Raw genomic sequence first — 24,383 nt, forward strand, 5'->3', positions numbered from 1 at the left:
AATTCTCGGGTAAACACAAGAATATTATATTTGGAATACGGTCAGATTTTAATTGAAAATACAAATATTTCTAATACTATTTCACATGAAACTGATAATTTGATATTTGAAATTCGCAATGGAGAAACAAATATTTCATTTTCAACTTTTATGAATAATACCGGGGAAAAGGCATCAAAATGTTTTTATTTTTATGAGGTACAAACAGAGAATTTCCGTCATTTACTAATTCATTCGAATACAATTTATTATGATGCAGATGAAAGAAATCAATATAATGGATTGTTTAGCCTAGATAATTCTAGAATAAAATTAAATGAATGCAATATCATTAATAATAAAGCAAAATGCATGACTTTTGCTTCATTTGGTTCTCTTACAATTTCGAATTGTTATTTTGATAGAAATACAATAAATAAAATTGGGCAGGATGTTGATTATGATCGTAAAATTACAGATAGTGATGACGTAATGGTTAATGAATCAATTGCTAGTGAAGAAATAGTCATAAGAAATTCATATCAGGGAAATGAATTGTGCGAAAATGGAATTCCAAATAATCTTTTTGCAATTAAAAACATTTCAATAGTGAATGAAAATCAGCCAATAATCGAATATAACGAAAATATTAGTATAAAGGCATTTATTGTACGCTCAAAATCAATTACAGAAATTGAAATCGAATCATGGATTGAAGGATATGAATCAAAGCAAATTATTAATTATTCTATTCCTACTGATAATTATATAATTATATAATTCAAGTATTAACAGATATTTTTGGAATTCATGCACTTAAAGTCAAATTCAAATCAAATGAAAATTTAGAATCAGATTTGAGGAATTTTGATTTTATTAGAAGAAACAAAGCAACATTTACAGTTATAGATTCATTTTACACAGAAAAGAAAGTAGTATTGAGTGAAAGTGTTATTGAATCATATGAATCAGAGTTCAACGATTGTAAAATTCATTTATTATTCGATGAAATTAGTGATTCCAAGCTAATTCCTGTTTATCCCAAAGAAATTGATATCACTTGTGACATTTCCAAAGATATTGATTTGAAAACAAATCTAATTCGTCTTCAAATCACAAACTCACAAGGTTCGATTATTTGTGAAATATATCATCAAGTTCCTAATAAAATCAAATTCGAAAACACAGTGAATCACAATGATTGCAACTCAGTCTTTTCAAAATTTTGAAAAGTGAGTTTTTTTTCCCTGAAATGTGATCCATTAAAAATTTCTTCAATCAATGAAACACACATAAATTTATATGATTGATGAAATAATTTATGTCAAATTTTACCATGTAATCAAAAGAAAATAGTATGAATTTATTTCATTGTTTTGGGATCGATACTATTGATATTTAGTAGTATTATTATTAAATCACATTCTATATGTAAGATAATTAATATGCCTTGCCTGTGCTATCGAGAAATCAGTGAATGGCATAGTTTCATATTCAAAAAATTTAATGAACGATCTTCTTGCTTTAAATCAAGCAACTTATACAATATTTGGCAAGAATATTACGAAAATTTTGAATCTGTAACGGTAATTAATGAATCTGAAGCAATTGATACCCATGATACAAATATTTTAGTTGCCAATGTATTATTTCAAGGGAAATATCAAGACAACATTATCCATCTAATAAGCTTCAAATCTCTTATTGCTTACGCTATTTTTGATAACAGTCAAAATGATAATACAACTAAAATGAATATTTACCAATGGAGTAGCTCATGTGTTCAGTATCAAATTTGTGTTAAAAATGCATATGCAAATAGCGATAGCAATACTGCAGTTCATTCTTTCATAAATTTTCTTAACATTAATTATATTAAAGATTCAACTTTTGCGAATCCACGAGGGAGTGCTGATTTATTTCGAATGCTTTCTAGTAACACATTAATTGAAAATACAAATATTTCTAATACAATTTCACATGAATCACGTTCTAATTTGATATTTCATATTGGTAGTAGTCATGAACAATCAAATGTTTCATATTCAACTTTTATGAATAACACTGGGAATATGGCATCAAATTGTTTTTCATTTTATGAAGTATATTCAGAGAATTTTCATCATCTCATAATACATTCTAATACAATTTATTATAATGAGGATGAAAAAAATGAATACAATGGATTTTTTGGAATTTATGATGCAAAATTAACATTAAAATGCTGCAATATCATTAATAATAAAGCAAAATGTTTTATAATTGGTTTTTATTGTACACTTACAATTTCGAATTCTTATTTAGATAGTAATAAATATATAAAAACTGGACAGTATTATGATCGTTATGATCAAACAGCTACTGATACTGATGGCTACTTAGTTGCTGAACTAATTACTGGTGAAGAATTAGACATAAGAAATACATTTCCAGGAAATGAATTGTGTGAAAATGGGTTTATTTCAGATTGGAAAGTATTTGGAATTAAAAATATTTCAATACTGAAGGAAAATCAGCCAATTATTGAATACAACGAAAATATTAGCATAATGGCATTAATTGTTCATGCAGAATCAATTACTGAAATTGAAATTGAATCATGGATTGATAATGATGAATCAAAACAAACTATAATTAATTATTCTATTCCAACTGATAACAATATAATTTTTCAACATAACTTAAGTAATATTTTTGGTGATTACATTCTTAATGTCCACTTTAAAGCAGGTGACATAATAATATTAAATTCCTTTAATTTCAAACGTAGAAAAGAAGCCAAAATCAATGATGTGAATTCATTTTACATTAAAAACAAAGTAGCAATTTATGGCAAAGTTGATGATGCATTTAAACAATGTGAATTAAAACTCTCATTCAATAATCAAAACGATGGAAAGAGCATTGATATTAGTTCAAACGATTTTGAATCGATAGCAGATATTCCTGAAAACTTTGATCCAAAAGAGAATCATATATATTTGAAGATATTTAATGAAAAAGGAAATTTAATAGGAATAACGAAGCATAAAATTGGTACTAAAGCAGAAGAATTAAGCGTAACAGATAATTGTCCGCTTGTTTATTCTTCTTGAAGAAGGCATTAATCATTTAATTGTATAGAGATAAACCAATAACATATTATTGTAATTGATATTATTTTTATTCTGAATGCAAAAGGAAACAGATATAGTTATATATCAAAAAGCTTTAATAGGGTTTCAAATTATCCATTGACTGGGTATAATGGATATCAGATTATTTCGGAATTTCATGCCAAGACTTTCTCAAAATTACTAATTATCAAAATTTTTTTCCTATTATGTTAAAAATCTTTCTATAACTTCACTAATATTCAATTTAGATGTTGACTTTCCAATATACTTTCATTAAATATGATTCAAAGTCAATTTGAAGATTACTATAGGCAAAAAACATCACGATGGAGGTATGAAAACATAAATAATTTTTTATCTGATTTCAAAAATTGTTTTTCATAACAAGTCTGTTATGATGCAATTGAATTTTGTTATTATTTTAAAAGGTTATATCTATGAAATAAAAGATTACAAATTGTAAGTATAAATTAAGAAAATAAAGAGATTTTTAAAATTTATATCAGAATTTACCAAATAATAACATTTCAGTAATTCGCAATTAATCAGATAAGGATAAATAAATAGTGCATTCATATAGTAATCTTTGATATCGCTTTTTATCAAATTTTTGGATAATAAACCAATAATATAATAGAGAATTGGATAAATTGATTTGATTGGGTGATTGCGTTAATGTACGGTCCCCAGGTCTTATAATTTCGAAAGTATGTATAACGCAAAGATCAAAATTAAATTTAGAAAATTTTGAAAAAATAAAATTCCAAAATAATGTTCAATATAAAAAAAAAAAAAGGTAGTGGGGCTTCCAGGCACTTCGTGCCCTCTAGCCCCGAAGATGTTTAGTATAAATGAAGTTTTTATTCGGAAAATTGTTAGTCTTCTGGTGTGAATTCGGAGGACTCTTCTTCTTCCTCCATTGCTTCTGGGAAGAAGCCTTCTTCTGGGTCGAAAACATTATATAATGTGTCGCTTTTCACAAATTATATATGTTTTCATGTTTTGTCACTTTTCTGTCACTTTTCAGGGAAAAAACATTTTTATTATTATATATAAATGAATTTTACAAAACCACCGTTACCGTTCTTTGGAAATAAGAGTAAATGTAAAGATATTATATTGAGAGAACTTAAGAAACTACCGAATGGTCTAACATTTGTAGATTTGTTCGGTGGAAGTTTCTATATATCCCATTTATGTCATACAATATTCCCAGACTCAAAGATTATATGCAATGACTTCGACAACTATATGGACCGTCTCAAACATATTCCAGACACAAACAATATATTGAAAGAGTTAAAAGAAAAGATACCTATAGGTAAGATGGAACGTATACCATTAGATAAGAAAAATATTGTGAGAGAGGTTTTGAAAAAAGCAGAATATATAGACTGGGATAGTATATCTGCTAGACTATTATATAGTGGTGCTATAAGAGTTCATGACATTGAAACACTTATGTCAAAAGTTTTATATCTTAACTATACAAATGTTTTCAAAGAGGACATAGAAAAATATATTGAGGGTATAGAGTTTGTGAGATGTCATTGGACAGAGTTGTATGAAAAATATAAAGACAAGGAAAATGTTTTCTTTATAGTGGACCCGCCGTTCTATAACACATGGGATTTTCAATACCAAGTAGACTGGACTTTGAGAGACTCTTTAGAAACTTTAGACGTTATACATAACCATCCATGCTTTTACTTTACATCCGATAAAAGTGGTTTGGAAACCGTTATGAGATGGTTAGAGGACATACATGACTATGAGTTTAGATATGACAAGATAGAATATGAGAGAGGTCCTATAAACCGGAGAAAGTGTCATAACAAAGAAATTTTATTAGTAAGTAAATGTGGTTTGAAATAGGACTACTTGTTTTAGGTTTTTTCCATTGTGTCATTTATTTCTTTGACGTGGCAGAAAAGTACAGAGAATATGAAGATGAACCAATGCCTGCAAATGTTCAGTATATGTACTCGTAAGAGATATTTTTATCTAATATTAAATGGACGCACAGAACTTAGCGAATGCACAGCAACCTGGACAACCAAACCCAGAGAATATTCCAAATGAAGTTAGAATACAAACTGCAATGGCAAACTATGGTCAAGTGCCAACAGATGTACAAATGCAAACTGCCATGTCAAATGACGCTGCGTTAGGTTTGCCACCATGGTATGCAAATATGAGATGGAAAGAGTTTTATACAAACCCTGAAGTGGGATATAAACAACTTTATGCAGATGACGCGAAACAGGAGTTGACCCAGAATATGTTTTCTACCAGAGGAGAAACAGAATGTATGAGCTCCAGTTAAAGAATGCTATGGAACTCAACAGGAAACGTAAGAGACTAGGCGGACATTAGATTTTTACATATAGTAAAATGGGTTTCTTCAGTAAGATAGGAAACTTCTTTCGAAATGTTGGAAGAGGTATATGGAATGGAAATAAAAACCGTAGGAAGAGGAATTTGGAACGGAGTCAAAAATATTGGTAAAAGGGTAGGTCAGTTTGTTGGTATTATACCTAAAGACCGCCTGAACCAGAAGAGCAAGCTCCTGTTATACAACAGCCTGAACCTGCACCACAGTCTAGTTGGCAACCAAATCCAACACCTCAACCGTATTAAAAAATTATATTTTTACCGTTCGATAGTAGTTGTATATGAAACTAAGTTCTAAGTAAAACGCATGGTATAATGGAATTATTCTTTTTCTTCCATCTGTAGTAAACCATACTTGAAAGTCTGAAATACTTCCACTTGGTGGTTCGTATAACTTTGTAGGTTTTTCGTAAAAGTCATTCATCAGACATAAGAAAGAGTTTTGCGCACCAGAAAATGAAGCATGAACAATAATAGCATCTGGGTCGAAAATATTTTCATATGTTCCATTAGGGTTTTCGACTTCATAAAAGTCTGGGTGTACTGGATATGCTGCAGGCTGATTTAACATCCTCATAAATCTATACCATGCCAAGTTGTTATATTTTGTAGAAATATAAACGTTTTCTCCAAGGTCTTCTATTCTATTGATTTTAACAGTTGCATTTTTCCTGTCATAAATAATATCGAGATGGTATTCTCCTTCGTCAATGTTATACTGTTTTGCATATTCGATATAGATATCGTTTATTTTTTCTTGAAAAGCTTGAAGAGTTGTTTCTAAGTTTACAAGCAAACTAACTTGTAAAAGTTTTCCCTGTTCAAATTTCTCATACATACGTTTTTTCTTTGTTATAGTATCGAACTTCAAAACCGACCGTAAATGGGAAACCATGTATGGCTTCTGAAATGAACTTCATTCTACGAAAGCCAATAGCTTTTGTGACAGATGGGTCTCTTAACCATCTTAATGGGTAGTCAAAACGATAGCCTTCATGCTTTACGGTCTCTGTCTCAAACTTTTGACCGACATTAGTAAAAAGTTCATCTAATGGTTTAGTTGTAGCAACTCTTGAATTTTCTTTTTCTATTGGAAGCATATTTTATCTATAATAAAAATGTCGAAAGATATTGCTTCCATGAGAGAAATACAACACAACCGACAACTCATTATGCAAGCTCTAAATAAGAACACAACAAACTTTTCAAACTATTCTAAGATATCTGAGTCATTGAAAGAAGGAAACTTAAAACTGACAATAAACCCAATGACAGATGAGTTTCTGTTTCAAGACAATAAGAACCATACTGTCTGTATAAATCCAACAAAAGGAACTTTAAACGAGAAACCTATAAATGAACTTCTTTTGAAAGCAGATGTTGACAACAAAGCTGACAAAGAATATGTAGACGATGCAATAGCAAAAGAAGAAGAAAGAGCTAACAATGCTTATGCAACAAAAGAACATACTCATCCTGAACTAGCAGACAAAACATATGTTGACAATAAAATGTCAAGTGAAGTGACAAGAGCTGAAAACGAATATTCTAAAAAGACTCATATACATTCTATATCTGAAATAACAAACTTAAACGTTAGCCTTGAAAAGAAAGCGGATAAGGAATATGTGGCTAGTAAGTTAGAGAAGAAAGCAGATAAGACTCATACACATACAAGTTTTACAACTTTTACAGCAGATGATATTACACTAAACACAACCTTGCCAAGTAAAGGTCCAACAATACCACCGGCAACAAGTCTTGTAGATACTTTGATATCTAATGACAATAGTATTATACATCTAAGACAGGAACTCAATGTGCTTAAACAAATTTTGCCGAATCTTATTTACCCGGTTGGCTCATTATATGTTTCAATGAACTCTACCAGACCAGAAGTAGTACTTGGTGTTGGTGCATGGGAACAAATAGTCGACAGGTTTTTGTATTGTGCAAACTCTTCAAAGGAAACAGGTGGAAGTAAAACGATTTCAGGTGAAAATTTACCTGCACACAGTCACTACATAGATTTAAGTACATCTCAAGCAGGTTGGCATAAGCATAGATATTGGGATTGGTCAGGAATGACAAAAGGTAAAGGATATGATGTTAAAGACGACGTTAAGTTTGCTATAAATTGTTACTGGAGTGACACTCAGGGAGAAGGAAACCATACACATCACGTTTCAGGATATACGCAAACAACGGGACAAAGTAAAGAATACATGCCACCTTACATGACAGTTTACACATGGTATAGAATTGCTTAGTCGTCATTTTCAACTTCTTTAGCATATTCGTCAGGAGTTGTCTTATATTTGTTAGGAACTGTCTTTGAAAGTATACCACCTTGAACTTTGACAAGTTTGAAACGAGGTCTGACAATAGTAGTTTTATCTTCTGCTTGCAGTCTGTACATTTTGCCATGTTTGCCTAAAACTTCATAATATTCTCTTGTATACTTTCTTCTATTTTTACGAACACGAATGTGAGTACCTGTCGGGTTCCCATTGTTGTCATAGTCAATAGTATTTTCATATGGGTCGCGTTTAGGTATTTCTATTTTTACTTTGTCACCTTTCTGAAGTTTGAAGCCGGCATTCTTTCTTGTTTGTCTCTTTTGACTAAATTATTAAATATATAGTCTTTCTCTAAGTCAGGGTTGTTTTTCATTTCTTCGGGGAGTGGTTTCCCAAACCTTTTTGCTTACGGCTATTGTAAATATTTAAAAACTTGTCTCATCTTTGCCATGGAGAAGTGTCTATATTTGTCGTCATATGACATTTCATTTGCTTCACCACCTTGTGGTTGGTTTAAGTCTCTTAACATTTTTATACAACCGTCAATGACACCAAGAGCAGAATGGTTTTGGTCGACAATGAAATATTGGTTTACATTTTTTGAACGCAGATAGTTTTTTACATCATCTGATTTGAAAGAACTTTCACAGTCAGATGTCAGTTTTGTTGGATGGTATTTGTCAACGAATATTGTCAAAGCAGTTTTCACATCTAAAATATTTTTGGACCATAATGGTATGGCTTCACAGTATCTTGTGTTTTGACCGACAAATATTAGCCAGTATGGTGGTCCATCTGTTCTAACTCTCGGAATGTTTTCCAAGATATCCATAAACCAAGCATTTGGTGTTGAACTAAAGATTTTTATCATGAGTGCTTTCTTTGTCGCTTTAGAAACATAGGGGTCCTTGTTTGGATTCGTCATTTTTTATCCTATAAGAAATGGGTTTATTTGGCGCATTAGCAGGAGTTGCATCCAGATTTTTGCCCGCAGTGGGAACAATAGCCAGAGGTGTATTTGGAGTTGGAAGGAAGATTTTGAGTACATTAGGTATACTTAAAGAGAAAGCACAACCTATTATACAAACTGTACAGAAAGGTTGGGATGTAGCACGAGATGCAACAAATCTTATTCCAAATCCTGAAACAAGAGGAAAAGTTCAAGGATGGATGGACAATGTAGGAAGACAAGCAGGAAACTATTATAACAAAGCAAATGACTACTATAACCAAGCAGGACACTATATGGACCAAGGTGAAAGATTCTTTAACAGAGGATATAACCATGCACAACAATGGGTAAACAATAACCAACCTCAACCGCCTCAAACGTGGGGAATGTAAAGTTTTTTACTGAGATGAAATGAACAATACAGCATTGAGACAAATGGGTTCAAGATGGATTTGTCGGCTTCCAGCAGTTACACCACGTGTTTGTCAAGTTCTTCCTATACCTCAGGAAGTTTTAGACCGACTTAAAAAACAACAACCAGTTGAAAACAAACCAAACTAAAATTTTTTACTGAGATGAAATGACCGAAGAAGTTGAAACGGTAGATTTGACACCACAAACAAAAAGTTCAGAACCATTGTCAAAACCTGTCAAAGAACTTACAGATGAAGAGAAAAATTCAATAATAGAAAGTGCCAGGTCTGGAAATACAAACCCTAACTACAAAGTCACTTTTCATAAAAATGGAACGGCAAGTATCTCAAAAAAGAAACAGACTCTCACAAATAAAATATTGAAGTCTGAAGGAGCTTTCGAGACAACAGATGGAAAAGTTTACTTCACTGACCAACAGTTCATTATAGAACATCTCATTGACTTAGAGTCGAAATATTCTAAACTTTACAACAAACACAAAAAGTTGAAAGGAAAACAAAAACAAATGGCATATGATATTTATGAAGATGTTGACGACACAACTGTTCCTGCAAGTGAAGTAAAGTCAGAGAAACCGAAAAGTGACGAAAAACCGATAGAAGAAGAAAAACCAAAAAACTGAAGATAAACCAAAACCAAAGTTTAGTTTGGAAACTAAACCAAGTCAACCTTCATTAGCTGGTATGGGTTGGCGTCAAAGACTTATGGCAGCAGGCGGTTATGTAAAGTAAAGAAAAAATATTTTTTTATTTTTATAAAAATGCCCCCATATAGAATGGATAGAAAGTCTGCTAGAATAAAAGCAGAGTTACAAAGATATGGTTGGAGAGTTTCGAAGAATTTTAAATATAGGAAGGGAAGACCCATAAAAGTCTATGACAAATTGTCTGGTCTTCGCTACGAAATGGATTTGGAAACAGCACGTGCAAATTATCCAAACAGACTAGAGAGGTTAGAAGAAGAACGTCTTATGGACATGCCTTTCGATGTGTTAAACATTGCATGAAGTAAAAAATTTATTTTTAAAAAGTGACATTTTTTAATTTTATTTGAAATGTACGCTGAGTTTGTTGGAGACGACCGTTGGGAAACTTGTTTGTTAGATGAGAAATATGAAATGGCATACCATTTTAAAACAATATATTTTTACATATATTAAATGCTTCAGGTTGAAAAACAAAGAACAAAAGTAGCAGATACAAAACCGTTAGACTATATCTTTACAAATGCTGGTAGGACTATTTCAGATGAGAAATTTCATCCCGAGTATACAGGTTTGACTATCCAATTCGTTGGCTTCAAAGTCCTTCAGATGCAAAGGCAATAGGATTTAGAAGAGTTTTGTTTTCAAATAGAACTAACGCATTTATGTTCGCAGTATATTTTCATGGGCAGTATAAAGGTTCTGATGGTCTAATAGACAAATTTGACGAAATGAGAATCTTTACAGTTCGTTCAGACGAAAGTCTTGAGAAAACTCTAAATGACTTTCAAACTCAAATGAACAAATATTATTGGGAATTTCAAGAAAAATACGACTCTTTACTAAATGGAACATACTATCTGAAACTAGAATATGACAAGATGAACTCCACCGTTTCATTTCAAAAGATTGAAATTAACCCTCCAAGAGATACAGAGTTTTTATTTTGGAAAGTAGACAAACGTTCTTGGGCACAATTTCTTCGGTTACTAAACCAGAACGAACCATTACCACCAGATGGTCCATTTAAATTTATACTTCCACCAGCAGATTTGACAGTTTTATAGAAACGTGTTTGACCCTCAAAATGTTATGTGTCATGCAAGTTTCAGTTCAAGCAACAATAGTTTTCTATGTATTGGTAAGGACTTTTATGACTTTGCTTCTAAATTCTACGAACCACCTAGTAACAGTTTCTCTGACTTTCAAGTTTGGTTCACAACAAATGGTGTGCAACATATTATTCCATTGTACTATGACTTTTATCTCGAATTGTCTTTCATATATAACTACGGAAAAGTGCTGAAAAAGTATTGAAAAATAATGTTTATGTTAGAATGTTAGATCTAACACGTTTTCTAACACGTTTTCTAACATCGTAGAAAACTCATGAAAACAATTTATTTTTGACACTTTCACAAAAAACATAAAAAAGTGAAGTTAAAATGAGATGTTTACTGAACTGGTTGGATGTCGCCTTCACAGGTTATGTAGAATGGTTGACCCGAGAAGTGGAACAGTGCTCTGAGAATTTGTATAATTCGTGGAATTGGACTCTCTCTGTTTGGAAGTAGTATCCAAGGACGTTTGTTTAGGAACTTAACAAGAGCTTCTTTCTTTGCTTGCTTTATGTCGTCGAAAGGAGTGTTTTCTGGTATTTGAATTGGAATTCCAGTCGAAGTCTCGAGATTCAAGCAGCCTTCCAGAAATAGTGGTGAACTTGACCTTGGGCTTCATGACCTTGCGCAAGTAGTAGTCTTTTACGCAGTCGTTAATTTCAATTAGGTAAACTGCCTCGTCAAATCCTTCTGGCATTCCGAGTCCTTCCATCCGACAGAAAAAGTTTTTCCTTCCGACAGAAAAAATTTTTCCTTCCGACAGAAAAAGTTTTTCCTTCCGACAGAAAAAGTTTTTCCAGTTTTCCGTCCGTAAACCATTCAAATTTTCGAAAATTGAGAACTTTTTGGTCGAACTTCAGAAAAAGTTTTTCCTTCCAACAGAAAAAGTTTTTCCTTCCGACAGAAAAAGTTTTTCCTTCCGACAGAAAAAGTTTTTCCTTCCAACAGGAAAAGTTTTTCCTTCCAACAGGAAAAGTTCTTCCTTCTGACAGGACACAAACGAATGTCCCACGTCCCACCAACCCAGTCCATTCCCAAACCAGAGGAACCTAAAGAACCACAACAGTCTCCTCAGCAACCTCAGTTCCAGCAAGTACCTCCGAATTTCTACCAATTTCCACCTCAAGGTTACTACCCACCACAAGGCTTCCCGAACTACCCTCCTCTGCCTATGCCTTACTTCCCCAACCCTTGGATGTTCCAGCAAGCTCCACCCCAGCAATTCCAATCTCAATCCAAATCGAAGAGAGACCAAGAGTTCGAAGAAGGTCTGAACCGTTTACGCAAAGAGTATGCTACAGCTCCAATTGAGAGAAAGTTGTTCCCGGACCAAAAATATAATTTAGGTGAAGAGGTTAGATCTAACACGTTTTCTAACACGTTTTCTAACCTCATGAATTTTCATGACTTCTTCGTAAATGTTTTGTCATGACTTCTTCGTAAATGTTTTGTCATGACTTCTTCGTAATGAGTGTAAAGGACCCAAAAATAAAGTTTATGTTAGAATGTTAGATCTAACACGTTTTCTAACACGTTTTCTAACCTCTTGAATTTTCATGACTTCTTCGTAAATGTTTTGTCATGACTTCTTCGTAAATGTTTTTGTCATGACTTCTTCGTAAATGTTTTGTCATGACTTCTTCGTAATGAGTGTAAAGGACCCAAAAATAAAGTTTATGTTAGAATGTTAGATCTAACACGTTTTCTAACACGTTTTCTAACCTCATGAATTTTCATGAATTTCCTTAAGATAGAAAAAATAAAGTTAGTTTTATTTTGTATTTTTTTGTATGTAAGATATGATTTCAGGGATTTTTTTGACGAAGTGTCAATGTTCACTTCGTCAAAAAATAACAGTTATCTAATGAAAAGTGTCAATTTTTTGTTGTTTTTTTTGTATGTTAGATATGATTTCAGGGATTTTTTTGACGAAGTGTCAATGTTCACTTCGTCAAAAAATAACAGTTATCTAATGAAAAAGTGTCATGACTTCTTCGTAATGTTTTGTCAAGACTTCTTCGTAATGAGTGTAAAGGACCCAAAAATAAAGTTTATGTTAGAATGTTAGATCTAACACGTTTTCTAACACGTTTTCTAACCTCATGAATTTTCATGAAATTTACAGCAAAAATAAAGTTTATGTTAGAATGTTAGATCTAACACGTTTTCTAACACGTTTTCTAACATGGTCTAAAACTTTCGAAAATCATGAAATTTACACCAAAAATAAAGTTTATGTTAGAATGTTAGATCTCACCTGTTTTTTCACCTGTTTTTTCTAACCTCTTGAATTTTCATGAATTTTCCCGAAATAAAAAATAAAGTTAGTTTTATTTTTTTTATTTTTTTTTATTTTGTATAAAAAAAATAAAAATGTCAAACAATCGGCACAACAGCAATACAAACAACTACAGCACCAAACTCTTTAGTCATGAATCCAACATCTATGTTAGTAGAGATGAAAAGCTTCATTCCTTCTTCATATACTTTCGAAACAAAAATCCAGAAGATAAAGCAAGAACTTTTAACAAGTAATTTAGACTGTAGTGCGAAAGATGAAACAAATGAACAGTATCTTTATGAAATGGAGGACATTATTGACCATTTGCCTAAACTACCTGAAATTCAGCAACAAAAACTAACTATTCCTGAATTTGACGAAATTGAAGTCAAAGCAACTGACTCAGTAGAAATAAAGAAGTTCATACGAAAGGTAAACTATGAGTTTCTAGGATTTCATTGCAACCATAAGGTTATGGACAAAGATTGCGATATGGTATATAAGAACATCTCTGACATATATAAATCTGAAGAATTTAAGACCTACGACAACTTTGTTTCGTTAGTTGCTGAATGTGTATGGCAGATAAGAGATAAAGATAGAAGAGGCAAAGTATGGAACAAACAAATAAGACCCGCTATGTTTGAGATGAAGAGAGCAATTGACGCTTAAGTTGTTTTAGCTGGTATAAGGTTTCAGAATATAACGCAAAAAAATGAACCCGCAATGTTCTAAATGTAAAGCAGCAATGAGGAGATATAACTACTCCGTCAAAGAGATAGAAAGAATGAGAAACGACTATGCAGATTTAAAGAAAGAAGCAGAAAAACCAGCAGAAGATAAAATGGACATGTTAGAATTTCTGAACAAAAACTATCCAACAGCAGAAGATTTCCTTCTATCTGACGTCAAGAAGAAATATAAAGAAACCTTCGGCATTGTTAAAACATTCGATGTACTAAAAGAAGAAATAGAGGCTACAAAACTGTTTAAAGTCATGAACCATCGCAACATATACCATGTAAAACGCTTGTAAATAGTTATGTTAGAAAACGTGTTAGAAAACATGTTAGATCTAACATGCTAACATAAAATATATTTTTGCTGAATTCCGTATGAAATTTCATGAGTTTTGTGTGTTTTAGACCATGTTAGAAAACGTGTTAGAAAACGTGTTAGATCTAACATTCTAACATAAAATATATTTTTGGTCATTTACAATGAAGTCTTGACAAAAACTATCCAACAGCAGAAGATTTCCTTCTATCTGACGTCAAGAAGAAATATAAAGAAACCTTCGGCATAGTTAAAACATTCGATGTACTAAAAAAAGAAATAGAGGCTACAAAACTGTTTAGAGTCTCACGAATTCATAACGTTTACCATGTAAAACGCTTGTGAGAAAACGTGTTAGAAAACGTGTTAGATCTAACATTCTAACATAAAATATATTTTTGGTCATTTACAATGAAGTCTTGACAAACAATGGAATCTCTTCCTTCGGAAAACCGAGAGAAGCAATCATATGACAAAGTCTTGACAAAACATTTAAGTTCGATGAAGTCTTGAAATTTCATGAGTTTTGTGTGTTTTAGACCATGTTAGAAAACGTGTTAGAAAACGTGTTAGATCTAACATGCTAACATAAAATATATTTTTGCTGAATTCAGCAACAAAAATCGTGAATTTCCTTAAGACAGAAAAAATAAAGTTAGTTTTATTTTGTATTTTTTTGTATGTAAGATATGATTTCAGGGATTTTTTTGACGAAGTGTCAATGTTCACTTCGTCAAAAAATAACAGTTATCTAATGAAAAAGTGTCATTTTATTTTTTTATTTTGTATGTAAGATATGATTTCAGGGATTTTTTTGACGAAGTGTCAATGTTCACTTCGTCAAAAAATAACAGTTATCTAATGAAAAAGTGTCATTTTTTGTATTTTTTTGTATGTTAGATATGTTTTCAGGATTTTTTTTGACGAAGTGTCAACCTTCACTTCGTGTCAATAATGTAAAAATAACGCTTACCATGTAAAACGCTTGTGAAAAAAACAGGTTAGAAAGGAGGTTAGATCTAACCTTCTACCCTAAATTATATTTTTGCTGAAATTCCGTATGAAAATCTGAGTAAAATGGCATAAGATTGCTTCCCTCGAAAACCGAGAGAAGAGATTCCGTATGAAAACAGTGAAGAACAGCGAGTAGGTAAGAAACCTTAGTCGCCTAAAACTCATGAAAACAGTGAATTTCCTTAAGATAGAAAAAATAAAGTTAGTTTTATTTTATTTATTTTTTTATTTGTATGTAAGGACAGATATGTCAACAACAGAGAACACACAACAACAGTTATAGTCCATGAAGCCATAAATGAAGAAATATGAGTGGGTTCAGTATAACAAACAACTCCGTCTCATTCGTTCGGTCAAAGACGATATGTACCAGAATGCAAAGTATTTTGACAGCATGTTTTGCTCCGATACCAAACATACAGACGATTGGTTCAAAAACCAAAGCACACAACTTTTGAGCGAAGCCACAGCGAGACCGACTTTTTTCGGGGTCGCCCCCCCCCCCCACCCCCCCCCCCCCCCCCCCCCCCCACCCCCCCCCCCCCCCCCCCCCCCCCCCCCCCCCCCCCCCCCCCCCCCCCCCACCCCCCCCCCCCCCCCCCCCCCCCCCCCCCCCCCCCCCCCCCCCCCCCCCCCCCCCCCCCCCCCCCCCCCCCCCCCCCCCCCCCCCCCCCCGGCCCCCCCCCCCCCCCCCCCCGCCCCCCTCCCCCCCCCCGCCCCCCCCAAAAACTCATCGAAAATCGTAAAAATTTGCCAAATGGTTTGAGAGGTTGGTATGTACATAGACTTCTTGTAAATGCTGTTGCAATGTGGGCTTCGCCTCGTTATGCTTGGTATATTTACAGACTTCTTGACGAAATTCATAGACAAGAACGTGAAGAGATGGAAAAGAAACTTCAAGCAAAAGATGAAGTCATTGAAGCAAAAGACAAAAGCATTCAGAAAGAATACCACGTTCGGTACCAAAAGGAAAGGAAAAGAACTATAAGTAATGATTTATACTGAAGAGTTGGAGAAAGAAGAAGACAGAGATATGGTTATGTTGCATTTAGTCAGAAGAAACAACAAAAGCTTTTACGACCTTGCTAAGATTTACAAATCTGACAGAAATTGGTTCTATCGCGAAAACTTACCGATTTCAATGACAACGAATGAAGATGTGAAACAAATAGTTCAAGATACGTTACCTCAAACACACTATGATATTAAAGGTTGTACAAACTTACATTCAAAGAAGACTTACCGCTACTGAAAGAAAAAATAACAGATTTTGACAACTTCAAACAAGTAGGGTAAATTGCACTCTATTTTTTTACGCTGACTTCAGATGGCTCAAGTAGCTCAATTAGGTAAATTGCCTCGTCAAATCCTTCTGGCATTCCGAGCCTTCCATCCGACAGAAAAAGTCCTTCATCCGACAGAAAAAGTTTTTCCTTCCGACAGGAAAAGTTTTTCCCGACAACTGGAAAAAATTTTCCCGACAACTGGAAAAAATTTTCCGGACAAAAGAAAAAATTTTCCTTCGACAGGAAAAAATTTTCCAGTTGTCCGTCCGTAAACCATTCAAATTTTCGAAAATTGAGAACTTTTTGGTCGAACTTCAGAAAAAGTTTTCCCCGACAGAAAAAGTTTTTCCTTCCGACAGAAAAAGTTTTTCCTTCCGACAGGAAAAGTTCTTCCTTCCGACAGGAAAAGTTTTTCCTTCCAACAGGACACAAACGATGACTGACGTTCCTCTTCCTGAATGCTTCCAAAGCCAGAAGAACCGACAGCCCCAGCACCACAACAGACTTACTAAGACTAAACATTAGATTTTTCAAGCTTGACTTTTTACAATTTGAACTTTGTTTGCGTAGATATGAATTCTGAAAGAAGTATGAGTCTTGTATGACTTTGTTACTTCTCCCATAGTTCATGTCTGTCAAACTTACCTGCCATGGACTCTTTCATAAGTTCCATGAAATCGTCTTCGGACAATCCAGGGAAAAGTATAATGTCAGTAAGTATTCTTTTAACATCCTTACTTAAACTCTTTGCTGTCTGTACACAAATGACAACTGAGATGTTAAAGTGTCTGAGCTTCTTAAGAATTCGACACATATCTTGTTCTCTATTCTTTAACAAAGGATGAGAAGCAAAGTCATCTAAGATAAGAAGACATCTATGAGGGTAAGTCTTCCAATCGTAAGATTGCAATTTCTTCGAAATGTATTCTATCTCTTTCTGTTTGTTTCTGAAGTGTTTCTTCTCTAATATTCTCTGCATTTCCTCATTTGGGTCTTTAAACTTAGAATTTATATACTCATTTATAGCATTATACTTCAAAACTCTTCTTTGGTACTTCTTTATCCAATCTAACAACTCAGATCTTTATACATACTAACTTAGACTTCTTTATAATATCTTTGAACGAATTGACGGTTTGGTCAAATTGACCAGAAGTACTACAAATAACAACTAACTCATAGAATGGGTTCTTCTCATCTAGTTCTTGTTGTTGTGCAGCCATTTTAAGATAAGTGAAAGTCTTACCCGACCCAGGTGGTGCAATTAGACCTGTTATACCATTCTGAGCAAATAAGAACTTGTCATGTATAGGCTTTATCTGAGCATTTTCTAACTTCCTCTTGTTCTTGTTTAAAACATTCTCAAATTTCTTGTCAATGTCAGCAAACTTTTTTCTAACATATTTTAGAAAAATTAAAATTTTTATCTTTTAGAAAATGTCTAGCGATTTCGCTATCTATATTCGAGACAAGCTTTTCGACAGCAAAACATCTGTCGACCATAAAATCTTACATAGTGTAAACAAGAAAGGTGAATTTGTTCTAAAGTTCTGTTTCTGGGAATATGACAAGAACCATAAAACATTAGCAGAGAGCAGTCTTAAAATTTGTCAATGACAGACTTGTTGACAGAGATGACGCCGATTGGAAAGATGAAGTCCAACAAAAGTTCTTAGAATGCAAAGAAGACACATGCGCTGTTCTTGAAGATGAAATAGAAAACAGAATAAATGAGCTATTAAAGGACAAAGAACTTTTACATAAATATAGTTGCGCCAAATTTGACATAACTCCACCAGAAGAAGAAGAAGAAGAAAGAAAAGAAAGAGAAAAGAAGAAGAGAAGAAAGAACCTGAACCAGTTCCAGAGAAAAAGAAATTTGACATGTAAAAATAAAATTTTATTTTTAGAACATTTCTGGGTCAATGTCAATGTTCTCTTCCTCTTTAGGAGCAAACACTGGCTTAGACTCTAAAATCTTTTTACCCAATTTACCTTGAACTTCAACTATCTTAGACTCATAATATTCATAGTCGTCTGCTTTCTTTGGTTCATAAGGTATAACAAGTTTGTATGCTTTGCCTTCTTTAAGGTTTGAAAACCTTCTGTCAAAACTTTCTTTGACTGCTAACAAACCTTCTATGTCTAAGTCTTCAAATTTCGCACCATTTTTAGTCACAATAGCAAACTTAACTGGTTCGATGTTCCAAACTTTGCTGAATGAAGACTTTTCAAAATGGTAGAAGTAAACATTCAAATATGTGAATGGGTCTAGTTCTTCTTTAAGTCCTGACATGTACTTGTTTACTGAATGAATTTTCGTCATCTTTTCTATCGGATAAAAAAATATTTTTTTTAAAATTTACTAAAAAATTTTTCTTTGTATATACACCGTTCTGAACATCTAAAAGACTTTTGACATTTGCCAAGAATGTTCGTTTAGACGCTGTCATATAACCATATTCTTGACAATATTGTTTATACGAATCGTACAATGACCTTTCATCTAAACACTCAAAGTCAGTTCATCTATGAACAGTTCATATACACTCTTGTTTGCTTCTAACAATGTTTGTCTCTCTTCGGTATGTGGAATTTGTCTTGGATTGAACTTAGAAATATCTAATGTCATAAATATGAGAACAAGTGGTTGTAAAAGTCAGATGTCAAAGTTTCTGCTAAGTCGTCAAAATATTCTGTATCTTGCATATGAGAATCTGACGTTCTGACAACTACATATCTTCTGTCAGAACTTTCTAACTTCATCGGAACAGCATTGTTTGAAACCATAATGAAGTTTGCAACATTTTCACAAACTCTTTGGTCTTTATATTTTCTTTCAACAACTCCAACTTTGTCTGTTATAAGACTCTTCAAAGCATCTGAGTTCAAAACTTTTGTTGTATCTATACTTTGAAGTTCATTGCAAACTATAAGTTTCATATTCTCTATTGAGGAGTTAAATTTGCGCAGATGTTTTCTAAGTTTGTCATATTCGGATTCGAATAGCCCTCTAACAGTTTGCACAAAATATCTGTAAAGAAAGTGTTCTTACCTGTTCCTTGTTTTCCAATTATAATGAGAGCAGTTTCATTTTTAGCACTTGGATGTTGTAAGATGTTTGCAAACCAACATAAGATATACTCATAGACTCTTTCGTTTCCATTGCATATAATTTCTTTGACATGGTCTAACCAAGCTTCTATAATATTTTCTTTCCATTCTACTTGTTCGTATTTATATCCAGTGAAGATAGAATAGAAGTTTGGAGAAGGTGTATAGAACTTTATACCTCGAACTGAAAAATCTTCTAACTTTGACAATAAGATATCCCAAGCATCTAACATCTTCATGCCAACTTGTACGACTTTTATTTTCTTAAGTTTCTGTCTACATTCTTGTTCTGAAACTATTGTCGCTTTGGTTTGTTAAAGACAACATCCCATTCTTTCATAACATAACATTCTGGGGCAGAGTCGACATAAATGACTAAACGTTTCAAATTCTCGACTGCTTTGTTATAGTCTCTAAATGGACACATATTTCTGAATGCTTGGAAGTCATAAAAATCTGAAACATCTATTCTGTACATTTTTATAAAAATAAAAAAAATATTTTTTTATTCTTGACTTGTTGTTGTTGTTGCATTTGTTGCATTTGTTGTTCTTGAGCTATTTGTTGTTGAAGTTGTTCTTGTAATACAATACTTTCACCAGTTGCATCTTCCAATTCGAAACTTTCTGCCGTCATTGACAAATACATAGGACATAAAAGTTTTACAGGAACAAAGTTTGCGTCAACTAATGTCAACGTTATATACTTGCAAAGTGTTTGAGTTCACTAAGGTTGAAAATTCTGCATTCGAATGAACAATAGGCAAACCAGCAGAGAAAGTATTGTTTATACGCATAAGTATCTTTTGGTCATATAGTTTCTGTCGACATTCGAATAACACTTTGAACCTAAGTTTGAAACAATATATAAGATTGGTGTGCTTAATGTCAATGGAATAGACATTCCTTGTATGACACCTTTTCCTGTTATAGGAAACTGTTGGTAGTAAAAACCAGAAATAAGTTTTGTATTATAGCTCATATCGTTTATAGTAAACTCAGTCGGACATCCAAACATAATGAAACCTGCTCTAGTTGCAGCACATGTTACACCCGTCCTTAAAGTATTAAATAAGTCAACAAAACCTGTTGGTGGTATATCTGAGTAAGTATCTTCAAAGGAGTATTTTTTACCATTCACAACAATAAAGTCTTCTGGTGTCAAAAGAGCAAAACAGGCTTTAGTCGTCATGTGTTTAAGGTTAGTTTACAATATCGTCCTTGAGGACTTTGTAAGTTTGTTGTTATAGAATTATATGACTCAGGGTTTTTAGTCGTAATAGTATAAACCATTATATCTTCTGCCATTTTATATATTTAAAAGTTTTTCTGAAAGTGGAGAAGAACTTCATCTAAACTTTCACATGGCGTTTCTTGAAGTTCTCTGTCTAAGAAGTTCAAATATTTTGTAAAGACATAGAACTTTCCTTTGTCTACACGAACAAACAAAACAGGGTCTTTCATATCGTTCAAAAGTGTGTAAAGTCCTTTACATGAAATAAAGTCTATATTATTTTTCTTCAAACATCTTTCAAGAAGTTTTGACATTTTTACTTAGCAAATAAACTTCAAAGAAATGTTGTGGTCGTCAAATATTTTTATGACGTCTGGGAAACTATACTTTAAGTTCAACGTTTCACCTCCTTTCATAACGTATATCTTGTCAATGACATTATATGAAACACCACAGCAACTAATGTCGGGTTCTATTTCTTTGATGTTTATATCGTCTGCCTCTGTCAAAAGTTTCAATAGTTCTTTCAAACTTCATGAGGTGCAATGACATATGAGTTCACTTTTACAGGGTTGTTTCGACCAAGTTTAACATTATACTTAAAGCTTGACAAATCTTCTCCTGAGTTTGAAGTTTGTCTTTCAGTTGTTGGTAGTCGTTTCGAATATCTGCAACAGAACTTAAGTCTCTGCTAACTTCAGGATATGTTGGTTGTTCTTTTACAGGAACAATTGTTATACCATCTTCGTCTTCGTATGGTTTCCCCACTTCAACATCTCTGTCTTTGACATTGACAATAACACTTTGACTGTTTGTTTGAGTTGGTGAATTTAACTTCACATCTGCCACCGCCATTAAACCTTTTGAAACACTTACGCTTCTATTTTTCGGAAATGACATTTTACTTAGAATAAAAAGATGGACGTATTCGAGTATCTCTTCGAATTGAAGCAGAACAAAGTTTACACACACAAACAATACAAATACATTGACAGAATAGTTCTTTATACAAACAATGGAAAATGTTATAGAATAGCAGTCTTTGCTGAACCTAAATATTTTCATAAAGCAAAGAAAGTTGGTATAACCGAGATGGTGAAAGTTCTTGAAGCAGACAAAAATATAACTTCAAAACTGACGATATTTCTAAAGGAAAGTTTATAATACAATATTATGTCAAAACTGGCGTACTGTCAATATTTGACGGAGAGAAGTCAGTTCAAGAACAACTTACTGACCTGCTGCCAAAATCTGCTCGATGGAAGCTGTCGTTACCAATCTGAGGAGCCCCAGCAGGTTTCATCGAACGAATCTTCAAAAGAGCATCTTCCGTGAAAAGTGCTATTGGTTTTGTAAACTTCTTTGCTCTCAGTTCATCTGGACCGTCTCTGTCACCAGTATATTGTATTTGTACTGTACCAACAGTTGAAATACCACCCATAAAGTCTTCTGAGTCAGCAAATGGAATGCCAAGCCAAAAGTTTGAACGGTCTCCATTTGTATATTGAGTTTTTTGACCTCCTGTATGAGTCCATACTTTCACATATGGCATAATAGAACTTTGCATTTCAGGGTTAATGGTTGTTGTGAAGTTGTTGTTAAAGTTCATAGCATCTAATGTCAAGTTGTATGACCTCATATCCTCAACTGTAGAATATTCTTCTCTTGGATAATATTTGCCATCTATGTTTATATGATATTTAATACCAGGGTTGTAGAAACAAGAATAGTCATTTATAGTTCGTCTGAACAGTACAAACATAGTATCTGCATGTTTCATTGCAGTTGTTAAAGCAATATCTGTTCTTGCACCTGGGTCAGCACTTTGGTTTCCAACTTCACCTGCAAAGTCTTTGACAGATATTTGGTGTATAGGGAACATAAGTGGAACTGCAATATATTTGGCAGCTAAAGCATTTGAAATATCTGGGTCCAACATATAGACTGCAAGTCTGCTTTCTATTCTCTTGCATTCAAACTTTTCGCATGTGAACTTAACTGGGTCCCAAGCAGTTCCAGCAGCATTGAAATAATAGTTTACTTCAGTGTTGAGTTTGAGAAACCAAAGTCTAAGTCAACTTTGTCTTTGCAAAAGTCGGCGAATGACGTTTGATTTGTTCCCTTTACGTCTGTAATAGTGAATGGGTCTTGTGTTGGTGCAATGACTAAGTTATTTTTGCTTGGAGTAAGTTCGATAGAAATTTTTCCTGCCCAGTTTGGCAAGTATCTTAAAAACCTGAAGATGAGGAAAGATGACAAAGGAACTCTAAGTTTCAGTTTTACTTTGGTTACTGCTGCTGCAGTTTGTCCAGAAAGGTTAACATAAACTCCTGGAACGTTAGGGTCAAGTCTTCTTATTTTCTCAATATTTGCATACTGGTCTGTTTGTTCTCTAGCTTGTGGTTGTACTGAGTTTCTCAAAGCGAACCATTCATAGTTTGCCCATGTTACTGTTTGAACTAAGTCAGAGTTAGAATATATCTTATATCCCATGAAAACTTCTGGAGCATATTGGTATCCGACATAGAAAATTCCATTGCAACCTTTCTTGTCAGACAACTTGGCAGAAGGTTTTATTTCAATGTCTTGTTCCACGTATAAGAATGAGTTGTCAATAGAAATAATATGAAACCTGTCGCAAGCAATATCTACTGTTGTTGAAGAACCTTCTCCAAACTCACCTACGTTTCCATAAGAAACAGCAGTTGTATATTCGTAAGTTCCAGGAACTATTTCTGACCTTCTAATGGCATTGTCGCATTCGTTATACCATTCGGAAACATTTCCGTTCATGGCATCCAAAACTGTTGGCGTTATATTCTGAGCGGCGTACATTTCATATGGGTAAAAATATAGAATAGTTGGATTTATGTGTCATAATAGAACCCACTCGTACCAAGCTTTACTTTCTTCCTGACTGAGTTTTTAACTCTTCTTTTTCCTTCATTGCCACTACTTTCACTAGATGAAGTTACTTCTTCACTATTTCACTTTGTTCTACTCTTCTCTTCTTCTTTGGTGTCGCTTTTGGTAACTTGCCCTCTGCTTCAAGTTGTTGCATCTTTGCCTCATGTTCACCTAGTATGTTGTAAATTTCCCATGTCCTTTTTGCCTTTGGGCTCTGGTCGCCCATCTCAGGTAACCTATATCCTAGAAAGATTTTGTCATAGTTTGTATTTGAGTCTTCGCGTATTGTTTGCATGACTCTTTCCTGAGTTTCCGGTTCAAGCTCTTCAAACAGAGCTTGTCCATATGGAATATGCTCGTTTCCAAATATATGTTTTTGTAGCCATTCTGGTTTTCTTTCCATGTTACCAATAATATCTTTTGTGAATGGGAAAGCTTTTACCCAATGTTTCAGTCTTGCGTCATTTATTTCTGTAGTTGGTTTTATTTTGTCAA

General features: G+C 33.5%; 6 protein-coding genes and 8 pseudogenes across 14 annotated transcripts, besides 1 other annotated feature; 8 read left to right on the forward strand and 6 right to left on the reverse strand.

Annotated features, from left to right (window-relative positions):
* Nucleotides 1-4,151: 4,151 nt before the first annotated feature.
* TVAGG3_0364840 (phage tail repeat-like family) lies at nt 4,152-4,970 on the forward strand (the record flags this gene model as incomplete). The annotated part of the gene is made up of 1 exon (XM_051231550.1): nt 4,152-4,970. The coding sequence occupies one exon, from the start codon at nt 4,152-4,154 to the stop codon at nt 4,968-4,970; it is 819 nt and encodes a 272-aa protein (XP_051101280.1).
* Nucleotides 4,971-5,739: 769 nt separating this feature from the next.
* Nucleotides 5,740-6,589, reverse strand: TVAGG3_0364850 (annotated as a pseudogene). Its single transcript has one exon. A coding segment is annotated over exon 1 (850 nt).
* Nucleotides 6,590-7,042: 453 nt separating this feature from the next.
* Nucleotides 7,043-24,383: part of a mobile genetic element that runs on past the window's edge.
* TVAGG3_0364870 (uncharacterized protein) lies at nt 8,732-9,133 on the forward strand (the record flags this gene model as incomplete). The annotated part of the gene is made up of 1 exon (XM_051231551.1): nt 8,732-9,133. One exon carries the CDS (start codon nt 8,732-8,734, stop codon nt 9,131-9,133), a length of 402 nt encoding a protein of 133 aa, XP_051101281.1.
* TVAGG3_0364880 lies at nt 9,322-9,907 on the forward strand (annotated as a pseudogene). Its single transcript has one exon. A coding segment is annotated over exon 1 (586 nt).
* Nucleotides 9,952-10,182, forward strand: TVAGG3_0364890 (uncharacterized protein; the record flags this gene model as incomplete). The annotated part of the gene is made up of 1 exon (XM_051231552.1): nt 9,952-10,182. The coding sequence occupies one exon, from the start codon at nt 9,952-9,954 to the stop codon at nt 10,180-10,182; it is 231 nt and encodes a 76-aa protein (XP_051101282.1).
* On the forward strand, nt 10,545-11,196 carry TVAGG3_0364900 (annotated as a pseudogene). The gene has a single exon. A coding segment is annotated over exon 1 (652 nt).
* TVAGG3_0364910 lies at nt 11,334-11,709 on the reverse strand (annotated as a pseudogene). The gene has a single exon. A coding segment is annotated over exon 1 (376 nt).
* Nucleotides 12,001-12,429, forward strand: TVAGG3_0364920 (uncharacterized protein; the record flags this gene model as incomplete). Its single annotated transcript, XM_051231553.1, has 1 exon — nt 12,001-12,429. The coding sequence occupies one exon, from the start codon at nt 12,001-12,003 to the stop codon at nt 12,427-12,429; it is 429 nt and encodes a 142-aa protein (XP_051101283.1).
* Nucleotides 13,371-14,314, forward strand: TVAGG3_0364930 (annotated as a pseudogene). The gene has a single exon. A coding segment is annotated over exon 1 (944 nt).
* Nucleotides 15,596-16,384, forward strand: TVAGG3_0364940 (annotated as a pseudogene). Its single transcript has one exon. A coding segment is annotated over exon 1 (789 nt).
* TVAGG3_0364950 lies at nt 17,171-18,036 on the reverse strand (annotated as a pseudogene). Its single transcript has one exon. A coding segment is annotated over exon 1 (866 nt).
* Nucleotides 18,541-18,930, reverse strand: TVAGG3_0364960 (protein of unknown function, DUF4108 family; the record flags this gene model as incomplete). The annotated part of the gene is made up of 1 exon (XM_051231554.1): nt 18,541-18,930. One exon carries the CDS (start codon nt 18,928-18,930, stop codon nt 18,541-18,543), a length of 390 nt encoding a protein of 129 aa, XP_051101284.1.
* TVAGG3_0364970 lies at nt 19,065-20,226 on the reverse strand (annotated as a pseudogene). Its single transcript has one exon. A coding segment is annotated over exon 1 (1,162 nt).
* Nucleotides 23,326-23,816, reverse strand: TVAGG3_0364980 (uncharacterized protein; the record flags this gene model as incomplete). Its single annotated transcript, XM_051231555.1, has 1 exon — nt 23,326-23,816. A coding segment is annotated over one exon (491 nt), but the record flags the coding sequence as incomplete, so codon positions are not given.

This window comes from Trichomonas vaginalis, chromosome V (assembly GCF_026262505.1).
Source record: "Trichomonas vaginalis G3 chromosome V, whole genome shotgun sequence".
Classification (NCBI taxonomy): Eukaryota; Parabasalia; order Trichomonadida; family Trichomonadidae; genus Trichomonas; species Trichomonas vaginalis.